The following is a 16,428-nucleotide window of genomic DNA, read 5'->3' on the forward strand; positions in this document are numbered from 1 at the left end:
AGCGAGGAGGAAGAGCGGCGCAAGGCCGACGAAGAGAAGGCGGCGTACCAACAGCGACTCGTGGAGGCCATCGCGTTGTCGGCCGCCAGCAACTGCGTCGTGCCACCTTCACCGAAGACCGAGCCCACGGAGCCGCGGGAGGTCTACCAGTAGACTGGCTGCATCAGCAAGTGGGTCAGTGCGACGCCCATCTGGCTGGGTGCGATATCGGAGCAGGAGGAAGCCTACCTCCTGCACTAGAAGTCGGAGCACCTGCGGACGGAGCGCGCCGAAGGTCGTCGGCAGATGGAGCTGGAGAAGGAGGCGGAGGAGGAACGACGGGAGATGGAGGAGGAGGAGCGCCCCCGTGTTGCGCTGCCACCGCCACCAGCACAACCCGCGTTGGCGGGACAGACGACACACGTGGAGGCAGCTGCGCTCTGGAACACAGCGTTTCCCTGGACTTTTGCCCGACTTTTAATTAATGTAATGGGGACGCGTGGACTCTTGCCAACTTTTAATGTTTAATTATGTTTATTTATTATTTTCAAAACTGCTTTATATTATTTTACATATTCATAAAAATGAATCGAATTAGCGTTGGGCGCATGCACCGATCAAATGCCGAAGCGGACGTTGACGTTCGCTGGATCGATCCAAACAAATAAATAACGGATAAAATAACCATCCGTTTGAGTCAGTCGGTTGGAGTTGCTGTTATTGATGGTACTCGTTCCGACCATGTCCCCTCTGCTCGATGTCTCCGTCGCTAACATGGCGCAACGACAGATACCCAGTTGACAACAATGGGTGTAGGATCCCACATAATTGCACAGTGTGCGTTCCCCTGATCTGATGGATGTTGACCAGTTGAGCCTTGCGGGCTCGTCGATGATCCAACGGCCCAAAGGAAAGCAAACGACGTGCCCGTGCGGCTTTGACGCCAACACTACCGGGGCCACTACGACTTTCTACCAGCGAGCGTCCTCCTCGGCCCTTTCCTTCCTCCTGTCGTCGCCGCGCGCCGCAGCCGCAGCCGCATCTGCATCTGCATCTCAGCCTCCTTCCCGCGGAACCTTCCCGGGCCTTCCGCCGCGCGCCGGAGCTCTCCTCGTCCCGGCGGTGCTTGCTTGGTTGGACCCCAAGCTCAGACCATTTTTGTAGCCCAGCTCATCTCCCATCCATGACCCCCTCCACAAAACACCACTAGTCACTGTTGCTATTGCTAGCTAAGCCGTCATACACGGCAACCACCTGGGCCTAGGCCATGGCCGCCACGCCGGACGAGTTCCTGCGGGCGGGGGACTTCCTCGCCGACGCGGAGCCCTTCTCCCCGTCGCTCTTCCTCGACCTGCCGCCAACGCCGTCTCCCCCACGCGCCGCCCCTGCCTCCGACGACCTCGACCTCGACTTCATCTCACGCATGCTCATGGAGGAGGACATGGACGACAAATTCTTCTACCAGTATCCCGACCACCCCGCCATCCTCTCCGCGCAGCACCGGCTGGCCCAGGTCATCTCCGGCTCCAACACCGCCCCATCCACCGACGACTCCGCCAACACCACCGTCGCCAGCTCCACCTTCTCCTCCGACTCTGCCACCGGCAGATCGGCCTCCTCCTGCTCCGACTCAGCCACAAACACCGGCAAATCGACCTGCTCCTTCCACTCCACCACCAACACCGCCCACTCCACCTCCTGTTCCTCCTCACCCGGCGGCCTCGCCCCCGCCAATCCCACCTGGCCTTACGACCGAATCTATCTGTCCCAGCCCCTCCACTCCCCGCCATACAATGCCAACAACCTCTTCTTTTCCGGCGTCGGCACGCCTACCGCGGGATATTTCGGGCATACCCCGGCGCTCTCCAAGGGCAACAACGACTATTTCTTGGCCCCCGCCGGCCAGAACGGCCGCAGCACGGGCATGCAGAGCTTTGCGGCTTTGTCGAATAGTAGCGCGGCCAAGGACGCCAAGACCTTATCGAACAATGGCGGCTCTTGCCGAGGTGGCCCATGCACCCCGGCCTCGGCCTTCTTCAATGGCCAGACCGACGGTGACGTGGACATGCTCAACATGGCGTTTCGCAAGGGCATGGAGGAGGCCAACAAGTTCTTGCCCACCACCAACACCCTCGACGCCATTTCCAACAAGCCGGTACTGCGCGACTTGACCGGTGACCAATTGAAGAAGGAGGAGGTGGATAGACTCAGAATGTCGATGTTCAGTAATGGCCGGGGGCGCAAGAACAGGCATGGGGCGGAAGACTTGGAGGCGGAGGTTGGCAGGAGAAGCAAGCTGATGATGCCGGAACAGGAGGATACAGGGGTAGGCGAGATGGTGGAGGAAATAATGCTTCACGGCCACGAGATCATCATGAAGGGGATAGAGGATCTGCACATAGCAATGGACACCGAGGCCGAGAAGAACCACAGGAAGGGCGCCAGCAAGGCAGCGCGGGGGAGGCGGGGTGCAAGCGAGGTCGTCGACCTGCGCACCATGCTCATCCACTGTGCGCAGGCGGTGGCCACGGGCGACCGCCGGGGATCGAATGAGCTACTCAAGCAGATTAAGCAGCACTCGTCGGCAAAGGGGGATGCCACCCAGAGGTTGGCGTATTGTTTCGCCGAGGGACTGGAAGCGCGCCTCGCAGGCACGGGCAGCCATGTGTACCAGTCGCTCATGGCCAAGAGCACCTCGGTCGGGGAGTTTCTCAGGGCATACAAGCTGTACATGGCAGCCAGCAGTTTCAGGAAGGTGAACTTTATTTTTGTTGGCAAGATCATCATGGATGCCATGGTGGGGAAGAGCCGCTTGCACATCGTGGATTACAATGTGCAATATGGATTCCAGTGGCCAGGTTTGCTACAGATGCTAGCAGAAAGGGAAGGCGGTCCGCCGGACGTGAGGATCACTGGCATTGACCTCCCTCAGCCTGGCTTCCGCCCAGCCTTCCAGATTGAGGAGACAGGCCGTCGGCTCAGCAAATGTGCCCGAGAGTTTGGCGTGCCATTCAAGTACCACGGTATACCTGCAAAGTTTGAGACAGTCCATGCGGAGGACCTAAATATCGACCCAGATGAGGTGCTCATCGTCACCAGCCAGTCTGGTTTCAGCAACCTGATGGACGAAAGTGTTATCATGGACAGGCAGGACATCCCGAGCCCCAGAGACATGGTCCTTAGCAACATCCGCAAGATGCGGCCTGATGTGTTCATTGACTGCGTTGTCAATGGAACCTATGGCGCGCCTTTCTTTGTGACACGATTCCGGGAGGCACTCTTCTCCTATTCGGCGCAATTCGACATGCTGGATGCGACCATCCCCCGTGACAATGACGACCGGCTGCTCATCGAGCGGGATATCTTCGGTCCGTGTGCCCTGAATGTCATTGCCTGCGAGGGTGCAGATCGAGTCGATCGGCCTGAAACTTATAAGCAATGGCAGGTGCGGGGTCACCGGGCTGGGCTGAGGCAGGTTCCATTGAGCCCGGCTGTTGTTAAGCTTGTGAGGGATAAGGTTAAGACCCTCTACCACAAAGACTTTCTCATCGACGTGGATAACCGTTGGTTGCTGCAGGGGTGGAAGGGGCGGGTACTCTACGCCATGTCGACATGGGTAGCTGCTGACCATGATTACTCCAAATTTTAGCTGCTTTTCTTCACTTCATTTCAGAGTGCAGATGAAGAAGGTAATTGTGCTTAACACACGCAACCAACAGAAATATCGCCCCGGCGGATTTGGTTCATTACACGATGGTTTGGACAGGGGGCAAAAGTTTTATGGTAGCACTAAGTAGGGACGCAGAGTAGTGTCTTGTAATGTTTAGATGATTAGAGATGCACAGGATTTAGGTGTAGTTGCAGACATGCTGCGTAGCTGCGATAATGCACAACAAAATGAGAACCCTGATCTTCCTTTCCTAGTGTATGGCTATATGCTCTCTTGTACTCCAGGTGGCAAGCAATTTAACAGATCACAGCAGTTGATTTTATGCTTTGTGTCTTATGAACTTCAGTTTCTGTTGTATCATCAAATTTCCTTGTGGAAGGTGAAACAGATGCTTGATTGAGCAATAAAAGTTGCATTGGTTGCTCGCATTGTTTGATCCATGCATCTTTTCTGCGTGTGATTTGTGTGCATGCATGATTGAAGATGTTTTCCCACAGGTTTCTGTTTGTGCTAGATAATTTTCTGCAGCATCACCGTTTGTGTATTTAAACCTAAAATATGTTAAGAAGATGGGGGGCAGCAGCGGAGAACCCTGGTTTCCTAAGTTTTTGATTTGTTAAAGATGTGTGCCTTATGACTTCACTTTCTGTTTGTACTATCATCAAATTGTTGGAGAAGCTTTCCTTGTGCCTGGGAAGAGTAAACATATGTTGGTTGAGCAATAAAGCTGTACTGGTTACTCAGTGTTCCATGTGTGTAATTTTTTTTTTGTGTGTGTCTGATTTGTATGCGTGCATTTCAATTTTTTTAGGAAGGCTGTGGGTTTTTCTATTGCATATTTTTATTAATTTTAATAAGAAGAACGAGCTGTACATAGAGGAAGCAGAAGAAAGCTTAGTTTTCCTCTAAGCTCTGTGAATAAGCAAGCCACTCCATTTCCAGTTTGTATAAGGGTGGATATATGGTTGGATGCCTTCGAAGATGAAGTTTTTCCTTGTGTTCCAAACGGCCCATGTAGCTAGAACTGATATGATCTCTATGAAGAAGGGCCACTTCAGCTTCTGCTTTAAAACTAACAGCAGGTCCCTCTCAGGTTACACTGTTTTCTAGATAGTTTTCTTCCAGCTATAGGTTAGTTTACAGCTAGAATTATGATTTCCAACCGTTTACATGTTTTTTATTACAGCTAAAAGGGGTGAGAAGATGCTCCTACTACATCATATGAAGTTGACACCGATGAAGATGATGTCTTCTGAAGAAATCCGTGATCATACAACTTTATCCAAGTGGCAGTGATAGACAAATATAGTTATCAACAATGACAGCTGAGTAGAAGTCTATGGGTTAAACGAGAAGCTGAGAAGTCCATGGGTTAAAAAAAATCCGTTACCTATATTGTTGGTTATTGGTTGATCGTTGGTCAATTCCTAGTTCCGAAAGCAAGCTCTCAGTCTGCGGGTAATTAAACTTAAACTTATGGCCATGGTCAGAGGTTCGATAGATGCACATTGCTTTGTGTGGGTTATTTATGTGCTTTGCAGGTTTGAGTTGCCACTTATTTTAAGCCCATGCGCGTAGCGGTGGAAACACGCCGGGCTAAGCATGGATAGCTTCGTTACAAGGCTATAATCCACGCCGGTTCTACTTCCTTCGTTCCTAAATATAAATATAAGTTTTTTTTTAAATTTCAATACAGACTACATATAAATATATATAGACATATTTTAAAATATAGATTCATTTATTTTGTTTCATATGTAGTCTATAATAATATTTCTATAAGATTTATATTTACAAATGGAGGGAATAGTAGGTAGGGAGTTTGGTCCATCTGGTTAATTTTCTTCAAATATTGCTTTTTTATTTAATTTGAAAATATTGCGTTGTATCAAGAAATTGTAAAAATGTGATCATGTGAGCCTAGCCAAGGCCAATTAGCTCATGTCGGCTACGGCTAGGCCGACAGGCTGTCGGCCTTCCACTTAGGTATTTATCTGCCTTGGCTAGGCTGATTAGTACTAATTGGTCTAGCCGTGACTAATTAGTACTAATCAGCCTAGCCGTGACAAATTAGTATTAATTGGTCTATTAGTGACCAATTAATACTAACTGGTGTTGGCAAAGCCAATAAGTGTATAAATTTTTTCCAGCATAATGAACAATTTTTTATGTTCACGATATCAAAATTGCCCCTTTATAATTTTTTCGCCAATTTTTCCCGCCTTGCTTTCGCGTCATTTCTTCCCCACCTTGTTTCCCCGTCATTGCATTTGTCATCTGATTCTATAAAACGGGGCATTGGAACTGACTTCCTCCATCGTCTAGCCACACTTGAAAACACAAATGTTCTAGTCATTATGAGTTTGCCTTGATCGGATCAAAGCATTAGGCCTAGAAAAATGAAGAGTGCGAGTTTGCCTCCGGGGGTGGAAGTAGTGCGTTGTTGGTGTGGCGATCTCTGCAAGGTGAAGGAGGTGACGGATTTTTCAGATTGGTTGGGCATGAAGTTTTGATGTGCGCCAATTATGAGGAAGATTCACCCTTTGCTATTTCACCGTACATCAGGCCTCCGGTATGCTTAAGTCATCAAGAATAAACAAGTCATTGATATTACTGTGGACTTGATATTTCTATTTCTATTTTTGTTATAGTCTCCTCCTCTGTGCATGTATTATCGTTGGATTGACACGGAAATACCGGACTGGGCAGTGACCGAGATTCGTGAAAGAGGTCGTCGTGCATGGGCTAGTTTGGGCGCGGAAGAGCATCGCGAGAAGGCGGAAGCACAGGAGAAAGCAGAGGAGCAAAGAGAGTGATAAGAGTACTGTGTGAAGCAGAGGGCTATGCTTGATGAGATGAAGAAGAAAAACCGACAAGGGGCATTTCGACCGGCGGAGGTGCAAAGACAGCCACAGGAAGCCTGTGAGGCTGAGAGGCAGAGAAAGAAAGAAAGGGCTCGTGCGGCCAAGGCAGCAGACGAAGCTGGTGATGGAAAAGGAAAATAGTCACGTTGGACTCAGTAGATTTATGTTATTGTATCCTAAAATTGTTTCTTAATTTCAGCAAGTTGTATCTTAATTTCAGCAAGGTGTATCTTAATTTGAACATGTTAAGTTTTCCTGCCTCGCTCTCCGGCATCTATAAAACCCCCCTCCACACTAAGGTGGGTAAGCAGTGTGGTCTAGTAGCTTACTTTCATCAAGATGTCCCATTATCCTTTAGATCGTTGCGCTTAGCTAGCAATTTCAAGATAGACAATAGAATAGTTTCATGGGACGAACTCATCAGTAGTGACACGCTACTGAATGAGGTTGCTCACGCATTAGCTAGGAAAGGGGTGGCTTCCAAGGACATTTGAGGAGATACGGAAAGAACTTATGAGGTTGAATGAAAGATGGAAGAAGAAAGGCCAACACATACACGGTGCAGTAAAACATCCATTTTTATGGATGGACGACAGCGAGGACGAAGACAATATCTTGATGCCGGGTACCAAGGACAAGAGTACCTCATCGTCAAAGGGCAAGAGCTCTGCGTCGACGAAGGACAAGAGATGTGCATCGACGGAGGATGACGATGATGCCTTCATGTAGTTTAGTCATGCCTTTTAATTCAGATGTATTTTGTATTATTTGTTTGTAATCTCAAGTTGTTGGGCCATTAAGTTCCATGTAAGCCGACATTGGATGCATTTGTTGGTAGTATAAGTGTTATCCCCGCTAAACCAACTGAGCATAGAAATAGAACATGAATACGTTTCATACATAAAATAGACATATGTCTCATACATAATTAGATGGCCATGTCTCTGATGATAGATAGAAGCCTCACTGACAACGTCTGCCTTGGCGCTCTGGGAGTGTGCGAGGCGTACTCCAGCCAAACCTGGGGGGGGGGCTAATGTTGTGAAGAGGAATCTCGGACCTACCCCGGCCGTTCTGTGTATCATGTGTGGGCCATGGTGGAGGAATCGAAAACATGTCCAGCCACATATTTTGCTGTGATAGTGGTTCTTCTTGTTCACTCGTGCACCCAAATCCGGATGCCGACGCCTCCTGATATGCATAGGATCCTACAGGAGGGACCATACGAGTTGGATGTGGATGAAACATGAAACCCGATGTGCGACTTTGATGTTGTGGTGGTGGCTAAAACTCTAGTGTACGTATCGAACTGCTCATTTAGTGTAGTGTAGGCTCACCTAGTATGTTCACTAGCAAAGCGTCTCTGCGCAAGACATAAGTGACTTTCAGCCATAGTGTATGCAAAGAAGGTGGATTACATTATACCACGAGACATACCTTGCGACGTGTCCAACACAGACCGAAAGTAGGCATGTCGATGTTTTCAACATCAAACATGTTGCCCACAGAAAAACCCTGGTCGACATGTATGTTTGGTCGTCCTATGGACAACCTCTCCTAGGACCACAACTGTAAAAACATAGGGCATCCAAGAAGGGCCGACTTGGTCGTGGAGAGCTGACAACCGTTGCACATACCTCGATATGTAGCTGCTAATAACATCGAACCCCAACTCCTCGGTGTGATCTGAATCGCTATCTCAGCTCTCGTGATCTCTAGCGCAATGGGGATGTAGCGCGTACTAACAGTGGTGACATGGTTCTCTGTGAACATCACCTTTCCAAGAAGCCACATTAGGTATGCCTCCAGGCTACGAGTAATCTGTGTTGCATTCAAAGGGACTTGTGGATACCCCGGAAATTTCTGGATCAGTAATCAAGTAAAGAGAAAGTATTAGTTAATAACTTGAAGCATGCGAAATGAAAGATATGCGGCTTAGGAACTAACCCTAAAATGTTGTAACCAACCATACTTAGGTCCATGAGGCTCTGCCGCTAGAGCGAGAGCCCGATCATATATATCCAAGAAACGTGTTGCCAAAGATTGTTGCCACTGTGGCGGGTCCTCCAACAGTCCTATGGTAGGTCCTGCCAATGGTAGTCCGAGCGAAATTCAGACATCTTCCAGAGTAGGAGCCATCTTACCCCAACGAAAGTGGAAGGTGTGGGTCTTAGGCCTCCATCTGTCCACTAAGCAAGTGAGCAAAGAGGAGTCAATGCTGAGGTGCCTCGATGTCTCAGTGGCCCATTTGAGCCTGCATATCCACCAACATAAAAAATTAGTTATTGTGTCCCTTTAATACACCTGCTTCAAGTTTACCATAAAACATTTACATGTCAACCCAATATGGATGTATACTCCAGTCCACCTTAGCAGTGCGAGTGAGAAGTGGTACGAGCTTCTGCTCACTTAATAGCGCATCACGATGCTTACTATCAATGTCCGGCTTAAGCAGAAACATTCCCTTCATTGCTATAGTAATGAAATATAGTGCCACATACCATAGAAATGACAAGACAGTGCCACACTTAATACAAAAAGCAAGACAATGCCATACCTAATACAAACTTAAAACATAGTGCTTCACTTAGTACGAATAACAAGACAGTGACATAATTAAGACAAACTTAAACTCTTCCTCCCCCTCTTGGTCTCCCTCTTCCTCCTCTTCTTCCCCGACTGCCTCATCCACGCGTAGTGCCCCTTGCGGTGATGAAAGTGGGACAATCAGGTCCCTATGCCCAAATTTATTACATAGAATGCATTGCATCATGCGCCCACCGGCTTCGGATTCATCCTTGTCATTCCGGATGCGCTGACACTGTCACCTACCTCTACTTGTACGCATATTCTTAGGGTGTGGAATGTATCGCCTTTTAACAGGGTCAACAGTGTTGAAGTTACCCATTGATCAAAAACCCATCAACTCACATGTCCACGTATTGACGATGGACTCTTTCAAAAAGTACAGATACACGAATGAGATTATGTCAAGGCCTAGCTGCCTGCAAGCAGCAAGTACATGCGAGCAAGGTAGGTGACGCAACTTTGGTTTTTTGCATGTGCACTCGCACGTTGGCCTCACTTCATTTCCAAATTTTACATCAGGCGACCTCTCCTCATTTGCACATCCGAATTTGTTGTTAGCTAAGCGGACCTTGAACCTTCGCTCTAGATTTCTGATGGCGACAACACTGTGTGATCGGGCTTTCTTCATCTTTTCATCCATGTACTACATAACCATTTCACAGTCACGTGTGTTCGGAATGTTAGTGATATGCAGCTCAACGCTTTGACGTCTTTCTCTGAAATACTTCATTGTCCCATAGAAAATGCCCTCCACGGTCGCTGTAAGTGGCAAAGCCTTGTTTCCTCTGAGGACAAAGTTATATGTTTCAGTGATTTTGGTAGTCATGACACCGTACCTTGCTCCATGTGTGTCATGCAACAGAGACCACCTCTCCAAAGGATCATGCTCTATCCACTGATCAAAGGTTTTAATCGTCCTTGCAAGCCTTCTCCTTGTACGAGGAGGGTCAAATCATGGCAAGTCACAAAGCCCAACATGCTCTTCCTCCATGGTAACTGATCTAGTTGCTAGCTGTGCAGCTACTGCTTCAACATGTGCCCTCATAGTTGCATCTCTTGCATCTCTCCTATCCCTAACATGTTTCTATGTACAAACATTAAGTCTGTTACGTATTAGCTCATACTTCCATTGTTGGTTCTGCTTGTAGAGTTTGACAATGGAGTTTGACAAACATGTGCCCTCAAAATCAGGTCCTGCCATGGAGTTTGTTCATCGGGACCAGGGTTTGACAATGTATTGATCGCCTTGAGTATACCTGCATGCCTGTCATGAAGGGTGCACACATTCGACTTATCATGCACAGCTGCTATTTTCAACTGCCTAAAGAACCATGTCCAACTCTCAATGTTCTTGCTCTGCACAAGAGCAAATGCAAGTGGGACGACTTGATTTTGGCCATATTGACCAATGGTTGTGAGGATCTGACCCTTGTACTTGCGAGTGAGAAAAGTGTCATCTACACATATCACCGGTCGACAATGTCTGAACACTTTGATGCAGACACCGAAAGAGAAGAACAACCGATGCAACACCCTCATAGTTGAGAACTCTGGCATGAACTAGTCTTGGATGTCGACATAGGTGCCGGTATTCCGGTTCTGCAGTGTATGGAGGAGCCGGACAACAGAGTCATATGCATCAAAATATGAACCAAATCTGGTCCCAAGTTCCCTTGCTTAGCCCTCCAAGCCTTGCCATAAGAAATTTTGTACTTGAACCTGACGAAGACTTTTGTCTGGATAGCCTTAACTTCCATCGCTTTGCTCTCCACTACCTCGTTGTAAAGCAATCGAGCAATGACCGTAGAAGTAAGGTTAGGATGATCTTGAGGGATACATGGAATAACACAAGTATGATGAACTATGCCACTTATGACCCAGCTTGTGCATACTTAGGGAGATAGCAATGCACCCTTGCGAGATAACCCTGGTTTCTGCATACTATTGTCAAGTTTTTCAGACTTGAAACACCAGCTACAAAAACCGTTTGCATGGACATTGCCGAATCAATGATTGCATCCTTCAGAGCTTGTTTGTTTGGGTATAGGGCACTTGTCGCAATGTTGTTCTGGTGATACTGTCAGGAAGAATCATGACCATCGTTCACGATCATTGCAGATGAGAAGTCATGATTCCATGATGCAGGAATAGGCGCTTCATGTGCGTTCTCTTCTTCGTCCGACTCGGCGGAATCATTGACAATATCACCTTCTCTATCTTCTTCATGCATCTAGTTTTGCATGTGCCTGTCTATCTCGTTAGCGTCTGTCTCGCCATTAACATAATCATCTGCATTTCCTCCTTCTGCCTAACTGCTCTTCGCTGCTTCGTAAACATCATCTCTAGCATGGGACACATAATTTGGTTGTGAATCATGCATCCCTCCACTGCTCTGGCCATAATCGTAACTACATTCGACTTCAGGTGCACTAACCAGCTTCAGCACGGGGAGCAGTAAGGCAACAGGATTACATCCCGTACGCTCGCAAGATTTTAACCAGTGCACCCACTGGTCGTCCTGCTCTATATGCTTCAAATAAAAGTAAATATTTGAACTCGACCGGGTCCATAATGCATGAACACCGACAATATGTGTTTCAATATTAAACCCTAAACATCCGGTGAGCCATTCTGTCAACTAACTAATAGACCATGTTTCACGGGAAGTCACTGGCACCTCAATGTACTGAAATTCACTCAGATCAGCTACCATTTCATTTGTTTGAACAGTACCATGACTGTAGTGAAAACCTAACTTCACTAAATCAGACATCTCTGCTGACCTAAAAATATATTCAACATGCACAAATTTCAAAACAAGGACAAACCTAAATTATTTCCGAATCAACTAAAAATTCAGAGACCTAAATATATTTCCCAAAGCTACCGGAGCACCTAAAAATATTCAAACACCTTAATTCACAGACCTAAATATATCCAAATCTATGGGAGCACCAAAATAATAATTAAACACAATAATTCACAGACCCAAATATATTAGCAATATATTACATAATGCTGCAGGAAGGAATGTTGATTTTTACCCTTGAAGCGTGCGAAGAAACGAAGAACGATGAACAACGAACATCGAGAAAAAATGACGAACGCAGCGGCCTCCACCACCACCACCAACACCACCTCCACCTCCACCTCCAACTCCACCACAACCACCACCTCCACCTACAACTCCACCATCACCACCATCACCACCTCCACCTCAACCTCCTCCACCCCAACCTCCTCCACCACCACCAAGAAAATGGTCAACACCACCACCACGAACTACCCGATCGCGAGATCGACGGATGCCTTGACTGCCCTAACCCTCTATAGTACAAATATAGTGGAAAGTGAGGAAACAAACGGCTCGGATTTAGTGTAGAAATGAGATAATTTTTGGGTGGGGAGAGAAGAAAAGAGGAGAAGTAGAGAAATAAAGAAGATAAGGAGGAGGGAGAAGGGGGAGTGGGCTGGGTGAGGCCAACCAGCCTCCTGTGGGCTGCGCCAAGGCCGAGTGCCTCCCCTCCAGGCAGAGTGGCTGGGCACGACGTGGCCGAGCCAATCATTGGCTACCACATGGCCGACTCGCCTCTAATCGGCCACAACGAAGCCGACAAGACCCCATCGGCCATGGCAAGGCCGAGTGAAGCCAGTCGGCTTCGGTGCGGTCGAGGCCCTGTTATTTTTGAAAAAAACAAAATGGTGTATTATTTTTTAAATTAAATGAAAAAACACAATATTAAAAAAAACTAGCGTCCATCTGTCCCTACAACTTTTGAACCATCATCATAATAACATGCACTCCAGCTGCAACGTTCCCTCATTCAGAAGCAGAGATATGCAACCAAGTCAGAACTATAGTACTACCAAGAGATCAAGGTTCAGTTAGAGCAAGCACAACGCACAGACCCATTTCGTCCGCTCGCTTTCATTCATGTCCGTGCACACGAAAAAGTATGCCCAACGCGCAAACCCATTCCTATTTCCTGTTCGCTTTGTGTCCGTACGGACCCATTTTAGTCCCAAATTTGGGGCCGATTTGGATTGAAAGCGGGCACAAAGCGGGCGTTTTTTGTGCTCTCTTCATCTGTGTATGTCCGCTGCATGCGAGGTATGGCCTACCTGTCATAAACCAACTTCTCTCTCCTACCTTTTCTCTTCACTACCCCATCCCACCCATCCACGCACCAACTCGCCGGTGATGGGTTCGGCGATGATGTTCCCTCTAGGCCGACAACGTGAGACCACAGATGCAACGACGATGAGCTGCTATGCAGCGGGCGTGGCGAGTGGCGCGATGAGATGGGTGCGGCAAAGCGAGGCGAGCGGGCACGACAGACCAAACTAGCGCGACGGGTGCTTTGGGCGGCGCCGCGAGGCCAGGCGGGCGCGTGATACGTCTCCATCGTATCTACTTTTCCAAACTCTTTTGCCCTTGTTTTGGACTCAAATTTGCATGATTTGAATGGAACTAACCCGGACTAACGTTGTTTTCAGCAGAATTGCCATGGTGTTGTTTTTGTGCAGAAATGAAAGTTCTCGGAACGTCCTGAAAATTTACGGAGAATTTTTCTAGAAAATATGATAAATACCTGCACAAATATCCACCGGAGGGGATGGGCGAGTGGGCCACAAGCCCTGTTGCCGCGGCCACCCCCTTGGACGCGGCAACTAAGCTTGTGGGGCCCACGTGGCTGTGCCGTCCCCAAACTCAGCTATATAAATTCACTTTCGCCCAGAAAAAAATAAGAAGAGAAGATTTCGTCGCATTTGCGATACGGAGGCGCCGCCACCTCCTATTCTTCATCTGGAGGACAGATCTGGAGTCCGTTTTGGGCTCCGGAGAGGCGAAATCGTCGCCATCGTCATCATCAACCTTCTTCCCTCTCCAATTCCATGAAGCTCTTCATCGTTCGTGAGTAATCTATTTGTAGGCTCGCTGGGCGGTGATGAGTAGGATGAGATCTATCATGTAATCGAGTTAGTTTTGACGGGGATTGATCCCTAGTATCCACTATGTTCTGAGATTGATGTTGCTACTACTTTGCCATGCTTAATTCTTTTCACTAGGCCCCGAGTGCCATGATTTCAGATATGAAATTATTATGTTATCACCAATATATGTGTGTTTTAGATCCGATCTTGCAAGTTGTAGTTACCTACTATGTGTTATGACCCGGCAACCGCGGAGTGACAATAACCGGAACCACTCCCGGTGATGACCATAGTTTGAGGAGTTCATGTGTTCACCAAGTGCTAATGTGTTGTTTCGGTTCTTTGTTAAAAGGAGAACCTTAATATCCCGTAGTATCCTTTTGGACCCCGCTGCCACGGGAGGGATGGACAATAGATGTTGAAAGGACGTGGATGTCGCCTAGAGGGGGGGGGGTGAATAGGCGCTTTAAAATAATTAAGGTTTAGGCTTGAACAAATGCGGAATAAAACTAACGTTTAATATGTCAAGCACAAAACCTACAAACAACTAGGCTCACCTATGTGCACCAACAACTTATGCTAAGCAAGATAAACAACTAAGTGATAGCAAGATATATTACAATAAACAATATGTCTATCACAAAGTAAAGTTCATAAGTAAAGGGTTCGGGTAAGAGATAACCGAGGCACGGGGAGACGATGATGTATCCCGAAGTTCACACCCTTGCGGATGCTAATCTTCGTTAGAGCGGTGTGGAGGCACAATGCTCCCCAAGATGCCACTAAGGCCACCGTAATCTCCTCACGCCCTCGCACAATGCAAGATGCCGTGATTCCACTAAGGGACCCTTGAGGGCGGTCATCGAACCCATACAAATGGCAAACCTTGGGGGCGGTCACCGAACCCGTACATGTGGCAACCCTTGGGGGCGGTTACCGAACCCGTACAAATTGCTCGGGGCAATCTCCACAACCTAATTGGAGACCCCGATGCTTGCCCGGAGCTTCACACCACAATGATTGAGCTCCGAGACAACACCAAGCTTCTAGGACGCCAAAGCATCCGCGAAGAACAATATCTAGGGTACTAAGTACCAAAGGTAATAAGCTTCTCAAACTTCACTTCCACGTATCACCGTGGAGAACTCAAACCGATGCAACTAATGCAATGGCAAGAACACACGAAGTGCTCAAGTCCCTCACACTCAAATCCCTCCACAACAACGAAAGCTATGGAGAAATATGAGAGGAAGAACAAGGAGCTCACAAAGAACTCCAAGATCAAGATCCAAGGGGTTCCCCTCACATAGAGGAGAAAGTGATTGGTGGAGATGTGGATCTAGATCTCCTCTCTCTTCTTCCTCAAGAACAAGCAAGAATCATTGGAGGGATTGAGAGTAAGCAAGCTCTAAGAATGTCAACAGTGGAGGTAGAACAAGAGCTCAACGAATGGATAAGGCTAAGGGGGAAGAAGACCCCCTTTATATAGTGGGGGAAGGAATCAGACCGTTACCCCCACTCTCTGCCCGAGCTCCAGCGGTACTACTGCTGGCTGCAGCGGTACTACCGCTGGCACTCCAGCGGTACTACCGCTGACTGCAGCGATACTACCGCGAGCTAGCGGTACTACCGCTGGCCCCAGCGGTACTACCGCTGGGCCCCTGGTAGTGCAAAGGCACTACCACCGCCAAGAAAGTCTTCGCAAAAAGGTCCGTCCACGAACAACCGCTAAGCAGGTGGTACTAAGCTCCTGGAGCGGTACTATCGCTGACCAGGGGTGGTACTACCGCCAGCCAGCGGTACTACCGCTAGGGCCAACGGTACTACCGCCAACTCTAGCGGTACTACCGCTAGGTCCAGCGGTACTACCGCTCGCCACTGAAACAACCATAACTTTCGCATACGAGCTCCGAATCGAGCAAACCCAAGCTTGTTGGATTCAAGACGACAAGAGCTATCCAAACAGCGACCATGCAGATATGAAAACGCCAATGATATAGAGATGTGAGTCCTCTATGAATGAAGAACCGGCAAAAACTCCAACATCGAAAACATCATAGTAGATGCATATGGACTCCGTTTTCGATGAACTCGAGCTTGTCACGAAGATGACCATAAGCTCTAAAACTCACAAAGAGAAACACCAAACAAGAACCAAGAAGTATGATGCAAGGATGCAAATGGTTTGAGCTCTCAACGAATGATACGGTCAAGCTACTCACTTGAGAGCCCCCCTTGATAGTACAACAATCTATCCTAAACAGAAAACCTATCAAGGGCAAACCTATACCTTGCACCTCGTCCTCTTGAGCTAGATGATGATGATCTTGGCTTCCTCAAGATGGATCACCTTTCTTGATTGTGTTGGCTTGATGAAGACTAGTTGATTGC

The 16,428-nt window shown here is 47.9% G+C and overlaps 1 protein-coding gene across 1 annotated transcript; it reads left to right on the top strand.

Annotated features, from left to right (window-relative positions):
- Positions 1–649: 649 nt before the first annotated feature.
- On the top strand, positions 650–4,077 carry LOC123448273 (scarecrow-like protein 34). The gene has a single exon (XM_045125123.1). The coding sequence runs from the start codon at positions 1,247–1,249 to the stop codon at positions 3,626–3,628; it is 2,382 nt and encodes a 793-aa protein (XP_044981058.1). The 5' UTR covers positions 650–1,246; the 3' UTR covers positions 3,629–4,077.
- Positions 4,078–16,428: the final 12,351 nt, after the last annotated feature.

This window comes from Hordeum vulgare, chromosome 4H (assembly GCF_904849725.1).
Source record: "Hordeum vulgare subsp. vulgare chromosome 4H, MorexV3_pseudomolecules_assembly, whole genome shotgun sequence".
Classification (NCBI taxonomy): domain Eukaryota; kingdom Viridiplantae; phylum Streptophyta; class Magnoliopsida; order Poales; family Poaceae; genus Hordeum; species Hordeum vulgare.

Bases quoted from the DNA above. Each gene is read 5' to 3' on its own strand.
- LOC123448273 (XM_045125123.1), top strand. From the start codon at position 1,247: ATGGCCGCCACGCCGGACGAGTTCCTGCGGGCGGGGGACTTCCTCGCC.